Source organism: Lytechinus pictus, chromosome 5 (genome assembly GCF_037042905.1).
Source record: "Lytechinus pictus isolate F3 Inbred chromosome 5, Lp3.0, whole genome shotgun sequence".
NCBI lineage: Eukaryota > Metazoa > Echinodermata > Echinoidea > Temnopleuroida > Toxopneustidae > Lytechinus > Lytechinus pictus.
Genome location: NC_087249.1, coordinates 12,548,549 through 12,562,170, shown reverse-complemented (window position 1 = coordinate 12,562,170; position 13,622 = coordinate 12,548,549). Strand labels below are relative to the sequence as shown.

Here is a 13,622-nt window from a genome sequence, read left to right as displayed (position 1 = left end):
GAAGGACAAAGGTGATCTTGCCTACCCCCAAGGAATCGCGGAAAATGAAAAGAAAATCCAAATATCCCTAGAAGTTGTAAAAGACTGGAAGATGTCGTTGACATTGATGAAACACTTACGTAAATTACATGACAAGTCAAAAGCAAGTACTGTCGTAACCACGGTAGCCATTAGCAACACGATGGGTGACAACCGAGGTAGGTGGAGTGACGTCATCATGGTATATTATGTTGTATCTTCCCGGGTGTTCTTTTACCTTCTTCCACTCCGCATCTGTTCCCCGACCTTATGCTGGTGACTAAGAAGGGAGAGACAAACAATAGTACACATTAATGTCCTATGAATTGGTGAAAGGATTCATAGGAGTTATTAAATGAAATTGATGATGATGGGATAGCATAATTTATGCCCACAGTCACACCAACGAAACCGATTCGAAATCGACCGATGGTACTCCATTGGAAATAACGTAATAGATTTGATCGGTCTGGAGTCGGATTCGAGGGTGAGACTGTGACATTACCTGAACAGCATAAAAAACATCTCCCGACTCCCAACTTACCTTCTGTCACCTATCGGTTTAAAGGGACGAGGATGGTGGTGCTTCGTATGGATACATTGCAAATTTGTCTTCGATATTTTTCATGGATAATCATGACTATTTAAACAATTTAAATTTCTGATTATTTCCTACTTTTTCATATCTTTTCAAAACCAACTGGTTTAATGTGGCATCGCCATTTAAAACACAAGTAAGTGGTATTACCATGTACCATAATTATATACACGTTAACTCGAGGTTAAACCATGTTTAATATGTGTGACAGTTGGCAGTTTTTTTCACCTACCTATAACCAGGGCACGTAACACAAAGATTAGTGATTATTAATCGCTAATTATGAAAGAACGATTCTGATTGGGTCCCAAACAGTCTACTGCCATGACTGAGCGAAATGCTCATGCAACGATGACCTTGATAGACCATTTCATTTTCATCTAGCGATTTATCGCTACTCCTTGGGTAACGAGACCCTGATAATGGTGTTCCTGCCGTAAAAAGTGACATGTACACATTAAGAAACCCCGGTGCAAATGGGGTGTACGATGTGTGCGTATACACCTCGCAATACCATCGAGATGCAAGTTAGCTCTTATGCGAGAGTACGTGTCTGTTACACACCCTTGTACTATTTGCGTGCACCCCACCAGTCTCGCTGATAGACGTATGGTATAGATAAAGTTGATTTGTGATCGAAGATTACCCTAAATAACAATGCATTAACGCCACACTTTACCTAAGTGAAATGATTTGTTATATATGTAATATTTATGTGATGATAATTGTTTCAAAAACATATTTGATTACGTAAATTAAGTATATAGAGCTACTTGAATTACAACCATCAGCACAAGTAAAAAATGAATCGGATCATGTCGCTAGAGACCTCATCTGGTCTCAGCGCTTCTCGCTGGCATAGCGGGAGGAATCTTGAATACAGATAAAACGAGGTGAGTTCGAGTCCCAACTAAAGCCCCTTTCACAATTGACGTACGACCTGTTTACGACCACCTGCAACAGTTTTTTCTTGTTGTTGCACGATCGATCTCTTGGTGTCTTGCGAGCACTCGCAGTCGTTGTAGACGATCGCACAAACTCGAGGTGGTCGGAGGTGATCGTGACTGGTCGCATCTGAACTTTGAACATGTTCAAAATCTAAACGCGATCAAATACGATTGATTCACTCGCAACAGGTCGTACCATCGGTCGGGCGATCATCGTGTGAGTGTTGTTCAACGTTGTACGACTTGGTGCGAGAGGTGGCACAACTAAGTATAGTCGCATTTAGTCGACTGGAGGTCGTACAACACTTGCACATGTGCTGGAGAATATGAGACTGTTGCAAGACCGATCGAAATAACGGCTTACTACATTCCACTACCGTTGCATTCGCATGTATGCGACCGTTCAGCCCCTTTCACAATTGACGTCCGACCAGTTTACGACCGCCTGCAACAGTTTTTTCTTGTTGTTGCACGATCGATCTCTTGGTGTCTTGCGAGCACTCGCAGTCGTTGTAGACGGTCGCACGAACTCGAGGTGGTCGTGACTGGTCACATCTGAACTTTGAACATGTTCAAAATCCGAACGCGATCAAATACGATCGATTCACTCGCATCAGGCCTTCCCCGGGGTCGTACCATCGGTCGGGCGATCATCGTGCGAGTGTTGTTCAACGTTGTACGACTTGGTGCGAGAGGTGGCACAACTAAGTAGTCGCATTTACTTGACTGGAGGTCGTGCAACACTTGCACATGTGCAAGCAACCTACATGTACAGAGACCTGTCTTGCGACTGGTTGCGATAATAATATGGGCCATAAGACTGTTGCAAGACCGATCTCAACGGCTTACAACATTGCACTACCGTTTCATTCGCATGTATGCGACCGTTCCACTCGCAATCCCTCGTGCAACACTCGCATGTGATCGCACGAGCACAATAAGAGCATATGCGACTTACTCGTGCAACGGGGTTTACTGGTTGTTTTTGTTGTACGACAGCTGTTGCAACTGTGAAAGCCTCTGTGCGATCTTATGAGATGACTAGCGATTGATGCCTGTTGCAGCCTGTCGCACGACCAAAAGGTCGCAAATGGTCGTACGTCAATTGTGAAAGGGGCTTAAGGTAACTAGAAAAATCGATACAGAAAGTGAATGGACCGGAAGTCTCGTCAATCTTTTGGTTATTTTAGGTGGGGGTACATTATGCACCCTTAGGAGTATACGTGTACACTCTCTAAGGTACAGATGGACACCCCAAATAGGGGTGCACACTGTACACCCCTATTCGGGATGTACGTGTGCACCGCTATAGGGGTACTCGTATAGGGACAAGCCTGTGCACCCTTAGTGGTGTAAAATTGAACCCGAATTTCTTAGTGTGTATGTGTAGAAAAAGATTTATGCATTAAATTCGAATGGTAATGCCTCGTCCACACCGTCATGCGATCCTTTACGAACGCCACGATATCATTAACCTTTCGAAACTGAACGCTAAAATTTGTGAATCATTACAAAAAAAAAACTACGATCCAGATGATTGCCACACCCCGTTGCAGAACGAGTTGTAATCAATCGCAACTCTAAAAACCATGCGCTACTTGATTTCCAACCAATGAACAGCGCGCATTTGGGACTTGCGATTGATTTTTTGACTATAGCGTTTCAACGCAACTCTTTCTGCAACGGACCCCTGTGCCCTGTCTTACAAAGAGTTACGATCGATCCGATCAATCGGAACTATGGACAACCAGCAACGTCAACATGTATTACTCATGGTCGTTCAAAATATTCTCTAACTATGATGTATATTCATGCATTCATTGTTTTTTTTTATTCACTATGCTTCTCCTTGTTTACAAAGGACATTGTGCCAATTCCTATAGAAAAATATGACTGATGGATTTCCATAGAGTTACGATTGATTGGATCAATCGTAACTCTTTGTAAGACGGGGCCTTGATCTGTTACGACCTGATACGATCACTACGATTTCTCCACGATTCAGACCACCGTTCAATCGTGGCAGTGGGAACCATCAAACTAGGTATTAATGATCTTTCGTCCCCTAATAATGTAGGAGGTAACATCTAGTTTTCCGTAGAAATGTTTGTTTAGCCTGAAGTTAAGATTTAGATTGATTACTGTGAGGATGCCACCCGTAGTCTGTCGTTCAGAAGGCATCCAAATACAAAATTATTTTACCCAAACAAATCAAAGACATCCTCTATGTATAGGGCATGCATGATGGAAAAATATCAAAAACAGAAAGAAGATCAGGGATCCGTTGCAGAAAGAGTTGCGTTTAAACGCAAGTAAAAAATCAATCGCAAGTAAAAAATGCGCGCTGTTGATTGGTTGAAAATCAAGCTGCGCATGATTTTTAGAGTTGCGATTGATTGCAACTCTTTCTGCAACGGGCCCAAAGCTAATGCAAATTTCGAATTCGCTGATCCATTAAGGTAGTAAATCTTCTTCTTTGTAATACATTTTCTTTTTCATTTCCGACACGCGTGTATTCTTGTTCTTAATCCTTCATGCCTTCCATTATAAATCTTTCTGTCTCGCATTCTCTTCTCACATTTATCGTCACAGTCGCATCGGATAAACTGATTCGAGACAGATTAAAGCTATTGCGTTATTTTCAGTGACATACTGTCGATCGGTTTGGTTTCAATTTCTTTGGTATGACTGCACCTCAAACCAGCGTCTATAGAAACCATGTCCAACGGTGCGAATTTATGCCAAACACGAGATATCATCAATGTCTAAGTAACATAATTTTCGCGTGATATCTGATCCACGTGTCACGCCGCAACGTCACAACAATCGTAAATCAAACGCGAAGTTCAACGCCAAAATCGATAGTCAGACATCGTATATTTTGGACATTTCAGCTATGATTTAGATAAAAATAAAGTTGGTAAGCTATATAAGTTTTTGTTTTCTTAAAGGCCACTGCACACCTAACGATTGGTCTGCGACCCGATTTTGGAATGAAATGTATCAACAGTTGATCTTATATTGAGACACGGGACATCTTATACGGTATAAAGTTCTAAATTATCGTACAAATACCGTGACTGTGCTACGATCCTTATTATAATAAAAGCGAATTGAATATCTAGTCGTAATGACGTCACAGCAATCGTACGATTGTCTTAGATTTGAAACCAAATTGGCCTTTACTCCAAAATAAATGCCTGCAATCATTTAGAATTGTTATTCTAGTATTCTAACAGCTAATTTGAACCTCAAATAAAGAGATACTTTCTATTCAAATTTTTCAGAAAAAGAGCGAAATGCGATTTGTTCCGAAGTCGGATCGTGGACCAGTCATAAAGTCTGCGGTGGACATTATTTCCAATGACATACCATCGGTCGGTTTGGTAACGATTCCCCAGGTGTGACTGCATCTCAATCCAGTATCTAAGAATCATGTGCAACGGTGTGAATTTATGCCAAACACGAGATATCAATAACTTGTAACATCATTTTCGCGTGATATTTGATCCATGCGTCACGCCGCAGCGTCACAACAGCCTTGTAAATCAAACGCGAAGTGAAGTTCAACGCCAAAATCGATAGCCAGACATCGTATATTCTGGACCTTTCAATATGATTTAGCTAAAAAGAAAGTTGGTAAGGATTACTTTTTTGTTGTTAATGCACTAAAGTTGTTAACAGTCCATCAATGATATAATATCCATCTACCCCAGCCTTCTTCTTCTACTCCTTAAAGTATGTAAAACGAAACCTTCTGTCCTTCATTTTGCCCGTTCATTGCCGGCATCTGGAGTAGTCAAGTTCCTTATTGAATTAGAAAAAAAGAGTGCTCGCTTAGCGAACTGGGTAAAGGTTATCGGCTGCAATAATAAACATCCAGTCTGAAATACAAAAAAGAGCTGACCATGAATATGTTTTAAACATCACACTCATCATCACCCTATCTTCAGTCAAAATACTTCATGTTCTTATTTGAAACCTGTGCTCTTAATCCCGAATTCTCACTGTGTGAAAGGCCTAGTTACATCGGAACCTAATGAGCTGCGATTTACTCCATCCGAATACACGTATTCGGCTGGTTTCGGAAGCATTCTGTTCTTCCTCCGCGAATGCGAAAAAGTATCAGGAACGATTTGGGAACATTTGAATCCACCGAAACCATCCGAATTCATTCGGGAGAATTCGGTTTTGGTGTAACCCCGCGGCTTAACGAAAGCCACGGTTCTTCTTAGGTAACTGATCGCGAGAATTTTTGAACCATTCAATTTTTTTCCTGCGATGAGTACGATTGCCACGACTGGGGTCCGTTGCAGAAAGAGTTGCGTTTAAACGCAAGTCAAATATCAATCGCAAGTCCCAAATGTGCGCTGTTGATTAGTGAAAATCAAGTTGCGCATAACTTTTAGAGTTGCGATTGATTGCAACTCTTTCTGCAACGGGCCCCAGATCTGATACGTTCTACTACGATCTGATACAATCTACTACGATCTGATACGAACTAATACGATCGCTACGATTACTACACGATTAAGATCCCCGTTTCAATCGTGACGCGAACCATGAAAGTGGGAACTATGGGTATAACATAAGTTAGTGAAAAGGGGGCATGGAAGGGTTACTGTAACGACTATATCTATACATTCACACCAATGGAAACGACTCCAATCAACGGATTGTACCAATGTCAATGGTAAAAAAAAAACATATGCCTACTTGCTCAAAGTGCGATTTTATTGACTGATATATTCATTAGTTTTACTAAAATTAGATAAAATGTATAATCGTATGTATCCTGATAAAAAAAAAACATTTCACGAATTGGACGTGGACATGGTGGCATAATGAACTACTTTTAGGAAGCCAGGCAGGCAGGGGGCAGGGGACCTCACAGATAAGAATATTGGGACATGAGAGATGGCTCCGTTGCATAAAATGGTAAATCTGTCATTTGAATCCTTTATTTTGATTGGCTGTTGGTCAGCGTTGCCATGGTAGTAACCATCGGATGGCAAAGTTGCCATAATAATAACTGTTATGCCAATGTTAATCCAAACTTGATATCATTCAAAATGATCAATGACTTACAGTGTTCACGATCGTTGAAAATATAATGAGGAGAAAGAAAGAAAGAGAGATAGAAAGAAAGATAGAAAGAAGAAGGAGCATAACAAATAAGTTACACTATCAAAGTAAAACATTGCAATCGCAAACGATGAGTTCTGACAGTTTGATTGTGTCATCTTTTAGATTGCATGAATATATTCATGCATGGAAATGGAAAGGGGCACGTCTTGAATCTTTGGCTGAGAACATGCTTATCCTCTGGGAATGATTGTTTCATTCAACTCTTGATATCTCGCCGAGTCGGACTGATCATGCAAATGTTTTCAGCATCTGCTCCTATTTCATTGATTTATTTAACCATAGTTAGACATATTTAACCCTCACAGTAACTTGGGAATTGTAAAATCATAAATTTATAAAGAGTCTGGTGCCAGTCAACGAATTTCTCTAAGTTCACATGGAATAATCATCGCCGTTTAGCGGTGCATTAAATGGCATGTCTGCCCCCAAAATTAATAAAAAGTTGACCTGGATGAAAAGAGAAAAATTGAAATAACATAACGCTGAAAATGTTATCCAAATCGAAATTTATACTAATGAAGACATTTTAAAGTTTTGCTTGATTTCAAAAATAGTTGTGGACATCCTGGTTGGTGTACAAATGGGGGAAGTGATGACATCATCCATTCACTATTTATAGTGCATTTCATTAATGCATGTTATGTACAAAATATGAAATATCTTAATTTTTTTCGTAATTTTCATGTAAAATAAGGGTTGATTCCTATTTAGAAATAAGGGATCGCCATTGTTGCAACCTATTGTGATTCAATGAAGGACATTCCTTAATTTCAGAACTTCCAAAATTATATATCATATTATTCAAATAAGAAAACTACAAAAGAAGTAGTGAGTAAGGAACGCCATCGACCCTCTCATTTGCATATTACTCTTATGTGCATACGTAGTAACTGTTTTGTTAAAAAAGTAAGCGATCTTTACCCCACCCCCCCCCCCCCAAAAAAAGATAACTTTCTTTTTGTCATCCAATTTTGAAGAAATTTTCAGTGTTTTGTTTGATGGATTTTCGCCCATAACTCGTGAAATAATTCTGTATCACTTTCTGAGCCATTTAATATAATAACCCTTTTTCCGCTTTGCGTATACGTATATTAGCACTCCCGTTATGTACCGTTTCCCCAACAAACTCTTTCAGGGCTGTAACCAATCCCCTCTATTTCCTTTACCTTGGATATATTTTCTTCTTTTTTACCCTTTAGGCCTACTTATGTTCGTTTCACGGTATAGAGCCTGTTTCGGCAAGGTTTTAATAAAATAATTTATACCGTAAATGCTAAAAAAATACAATAAGATCAAGATGTTTATTCATTCATTCATTCCACCAAAGACAAATTTTTACCTCGGTGATAAATCTATGTAGGCCTATAGGCCTGTTTGGTACACTAGGTTTGCAAGGGGTACCGGAGCATGTATATTGACAATTGCCACCTTTCGCAATCCTCACGGACGCTAATATTAGGGTCCCATAACACAAAAGTTGACGCTTAATCATACACTTGATTTTTAAGATTGATTGTACATTATAGTCAATAGAATCAAACGTAGAAAACTGCTCTACAATCAATGCTAAGATTTGTGTTACAGGGGGATACAGGCCCTACAGATCTGCTTTTCGTGTGCAACATTCTTTTCCGCGACACCCGCACCATACATGCATATATTACGACTAATGGCTGGAGATATTCGAAATGCAGGACCTAAAATAGAATATGACATGGATAAAAAAGTGGTTTTTCAAACAAATCGAGTACATATTGAGTGAGGAAAAACTTACTGAATTAAGGCTTAGATATAGATCATTACAGTCCATCGAATCGATATTGCATTTAATGTGGATTATTGGTGGATGACTGGCAATTGATTCCATGGGTCAGATCACCTCTCCAGCCGAAACCATTTCGCATGCGTTGATATGTACACAGCGTATGTAATACGTTTGAACATGCGGGTTTCTTTTGTTTACTCCTTCTACACAAACGATACGCCTCTAGCACACGATGTAACGGGCATTATGTTTTACTTTCCCCAGAAATGGGGATTAGATTCAAATTCCTAAATCGGATGTATCGCTGTTACCATAGTAGCAACCAGAATTTTGCACACGAAACACAAATTGAATGTTTCCGTTCCAGATGCGAAACGAAAAAAAAATCTCATGTCACACAATTTGCATTGCAGGACAGAGTTTTACGACCATGACGACGGGCCCAAAAGTCACTTCCAAAATCAACGTCGTAAATAAGCGTTCGCGTTCTTCCAACGAAAATGCGCATTATCATGAATCAATTCAGTACAGTCTTCAAACTTTGGGTTCCTGGGGCCGATTGCACGAAAGGGTCTTTCCAAGGACCGTCTTTCATGTCTTTCGTGTCGCCCATCTTTTATGATGCGCTGTATGCGGGATATTTCTGAAATGTATGATAAACAAATAAAATTTGTTAGCTAGCATTTAAATCAATTTGTATACAATTTAATGATATATCACATCATTTTATAAACAAAGATTTTGTTTACTTTAACGGATGGATAAAATATGTTTGCAGGTAATTTATTTGAAATGCGTTTCACATGGCGCATCATAATAAATGGGCGACACGAAAGACGGTCCTTGCAAAGACCCTTTCGTGCAATCGGCCTCTGGGTGCTCCGAAACCAAACGTTATGAAACCTCACTCAAGCAAGCCCTGCTTCGATCGTCGAATTTAATTAACGCTGATTCCCAAATTTACACGGCCTGATATATTATTCGTACGAACGACAAATAGAGTTTATTCAGACGGTGGTTCAGATTTCACTCAAAGCACGGATTCCCCCCTTCGGAATTCCTAGCCGTTCTTCTCTTCGTATTGACACTAAACCCTCCTCGTCCTCGCCCAATTGTAATAGAACCCTCTTCAAGACCGCCCTCTTATTAAACTATCGGTAGGATCGAACCTTCGATGCCCCCTGGCTTTTCAGCATCATATTCAAAACACCCAAAGGCGTTTTCTGATTTTGGGTCGCATCGAACACAGTCGACGACATTCTCAGTTAACACTGCGCATCTTGTTCAAATAGAAATCGGATCGCGGGCTTTCATAAATCTTCCTTAGACGAAATGCAATCTAGTAAGTGGATTTTCGTCTGATCAGCTGCATGTTGAGCTTATAAAACACATTTATATCTATGTTTAGCGGACGACATAAATGGTGATCAATCAAAAAACCACTACACACAAGACGTGTTTTTTTTTATATTGAAGTATGAGGACATTATTGGGTATAACATCCCTTACGACTGCGTTGACGTATTTAGGTCATTGACGCATTATCGATCGATTAAATCCCTTACAAATTTTAATTTAATCCCTTGAAAACTACATCGTTGAAACTATGAAAAGTCTTTTCGCCATAAAATAAAATAAAATACGTGACAAGAAAAAAATAAAGCTCTATATGAAGCAGAAATTATGTCCCATGTCATTAAAAACCTTGAACGAATAATTTCTTACTTTCCAATTCTGGCTTCGAAAGTTCGTTATCTTGTATTTCATTACAGATCTGAATAATCACAACCTTTGATCGGATTCCCTTCAGGCCGATTAGCATTAGAAAGATAAAATTGGAATTGTGTAGTTCGTTTGATGATCAAAATAGTAACTATCCTCAGGAGATAATGTTTATTTTCTCAATGATACTAGATCAATGTCATAGAATAGCTAAATTTACTTTACGTAGAGTCTGTTTCATTCCTGTTCATGAATAATGAAATTATGTCCGTGGATCTTTTCCAGAACAATTCAGAATGTTGCCATAGAAATACCAGCTATGTTTAGATTGTTTGAAGTTTTTATCAGAAGTCACTTTTAGCCAGGATGATACCGCGGAGTGTCGTCAAGTTTAAGTAGCTATTTCGTCGTCTGATGACTTTCACTCTCATAATATCGCCGCCGAACAAGGGAATTTTGATGGGGGGGGGGGTGTTAGCTGAGTACCGAGCCTTTAAAGGGTAAATTACCATTTCGTCTACTGCCAACTCGTCCACTCACCACATGGTCTACTTACATTTATTCTATTGCCATTCCGTCCATCAACATTTCGTCTAACAATCATTTGGTCCATTTACCATTTGGTCCAATCATCACTTCGTCTAATCACCTTTTCGTCTATGACCATTATTTTCGTCTCATAATCAGTTGGTCTAATATCCATTTAATTTTCATTCACTGTGCACAATTTAACACTTAGTCCAATTAGACCAAATGGTATATGGACTACATGTAAATGGCTGAATAAAAAAAATAATAACCGACAGCACTTAATGATAGGTCCGCTGCGTTGCGTTGGCCGTTGCTGCAGTGGCACTCAAAATGTAAATAAGTACGCGCAGTTAAAATGTATTCTTTAAAAATTAGTATCGGATCTTGACTTACCTTGTTAGGTATGTTTATTCCTGTATGAATGGCCGTCGGAATTATATTTCCTGCGTTGTAATCTAGACCCAATTCCAAACTGTTTTTCAGATTATCGGTACGGTAATTTGAGCGAGAGCTTGTATTTTACTTTATTTACTTTTTGCTGATGATCGATATATATCTTAGTTATAAACTCAGGGAGCATGCGCAATTCAACGTTGGGAGAAAATATCGAGCATGAGCATGCGCAGTTCTGCCCATGAAATTATAACGAAACATATACGGAGCTACAAGAAAACTATACGGAGCTAATTGCAGCGATGTATTTCCTATTGAAATTATACTTTGTCACATGGTCACGAATTGACCAATCGTTTATCTAGAATACTCATGAATATTCATAAGAGGGATATAATAAATAGTATACTATTACCGTTTACTGTATGATCTAACCGTAGTTGTTTACTTTAAACAAGTGTTTAAAATACGGAAACAACAAAGTTTGAGTTTTACACTTTAAAAAAGATTGAGTAAAAATTTACCCAATATTGCAGGGGCCAAAACCGTGTACAAAAACGTAAAAATGACCATATGATTATGATTGTTTGCATGGTTAGCCCCCCACCCCACTTTGAAAACTGTTCCGCGGCCCCTGTATTGGGTTGGAAAATGCATGTTTGTTGGGTAATTTTCCCTCCATATTGGGCAAAATGCACCTTTTAAGGGTTAGTTTCAATGCAACATAGCGTAAAATCTACAACGTATTTGGTATCATTTTACCCCAAAAATCAGAATGTTCCCGTTTTACCCAATTATTTGGTTAACTTTTTTTAGAGTGTAATATTTAGAGCCTTCGATATAATGAGCATGCCATGGTTGTAACCGTTAAACGACTGTTTTAAGGTAAAGCTTTACTATAGTAAACAATGCTGTATATAATTTCAACAGCGTATGTACTTGTATCATGTAATATATATGCCTACTGTATGTGGAAACATAACAATGTTTTTAGCATGTATTTCATCTGTATTCTTTTCAGTGGCGTAACAGGCGGGGGGGGGGGGCAAGCTGCCCCCCTGGCGGATTTCACCGGGAAAATAAAATAAAACGGGAAAAAAGAAAACGGAGGGAGAAAGAAAGGGAAAGGGAAAGGAAAGGGGGAAAAGGAAAGGAGGAAAAGGAAAGGAAAAGTGAAAAGGAAACGAAGCGATTTTTTTTTATGGAAAAGGAAGGAAAGCGGGAAAAGGAACGAAAGAAGAACATTTGAGACAGAACAAATCATTCCAAAATAGGCCTATGTAATGCAATAGCATGATGGGAAATAAATTAAAAGATGACAAAATGGCAAACAATAGCGGGAAACGAAGTTAGAATGGAATTAGTCAAAAGCTAAATTGGAAAAACAAAGAAAAGGGACAAGAAAAAAAAAACCTTAATAACACGACCGGGCTGCCGAGGATTGAAAATAAAGAGCGGGAAGAAAGATGAACTGCATACAAAATTGTGCTATAAGCTTGCTAAATTTTATGCAAATAAGCTACCGGGGCTTTGCCCCAGACCCCACGCAGTAGGGGTTCTTCATCTCTAACTTTCAAATGGCTCTATAACGCCCCCCTGTAGGGACCCTTCATACATTAAGCTTTACGTTCAATCACTGGCGTACAGGCGCGTGGGGGTCTTGGTTCCACACCCAAGAGGAACTAAAAGAAATTATAGGAGACAACGTATAATGAAATGAATGGAAACTAAAATGAAATGTTTTATTTGCTGAATATAATGGAAAAATCTATCACAGAATTTAATTTCCAGCTCGCTCTGCTCGCTGGCGACTTTTTACCAATATTCCCACATTGCTGTGTTTTGCCCCTTCAAATATTTCGTTCAACTGGGTTGAATAAATGTGCTGTGTAAAAGCTATATTTCGTATATACCCGCGATTTGATTAAAAAATAGCGGCAATCTGCGAGGTTTAAATGGCTGTGATATTAAGAAGTTCCGGGGGCTCCGCCCGGACCCCAACCGCATACACTGTAGCACTGCCGTATATGAATATGGAAGGGTTGGGCCATGGTCCCCAATACAACCAAGTATCGCCTAGAGAATTGATCTCAAGAGAAATCTGGTCGTGATGGGGTCACAGACTCAGACGGAACAGGGTTGTGGGGGTGGTTTTGTTTTGTTTTGTTTACCGCATAAAAACTTAAGACAATTTACACTGTTAATAAAATGAATAATAATTGCGAGTATTTTAAAATTATATAAAAACTAAAATACGGAAGGATAATTGAAAGAAAACAGAAAAACATACCTGAATAAAATTTTACTGCCTATCCATACCCTTCTTTGACGATCAACGTTTCGGTATATCGACAATGTGCGTTTTAATTGTTCGAGAGATCGTCGGGAGAGAACATAATATAAGTCAACCCGAGGTCTGTTTCAAGGGATTTCAGATCCGTGAAACCAATTAGATTTAAAAGTATCAAGCTGAAAGAGGGCTAATAAATATCCAATACCG

At 39.2% G+C, this 13,622-nt stretch overlaps 1 protein-coding gene across 2 annotated transcripts in view; it reads right to left on the bottom strand.

Annotated features, from left to right (window-relative positions):
- LOC129262419 (tyrosine-protein kinase-like) overlaps window positions 1–301 on the bottom strand; it is a 43,966-nt gene extending 43,665 nt beyond the window's left edge. For both annotated transcript variants that reach the window (XM_054900536.2, XM_054900535.2), the window contains exon 1: window positions 120–301. In XM_054900536.2, coding sequence (XP_054756511.2) covers window positions 120–219 — 100 coding nt within the window. In that variant the 5' untranslated portion in view covers window positions 220–301. The remainder of the gene's footprint in view (window positions 1–119) is intronic.
- Window positions 302–13,622: the final 13,321 nt, after the last annotated feature.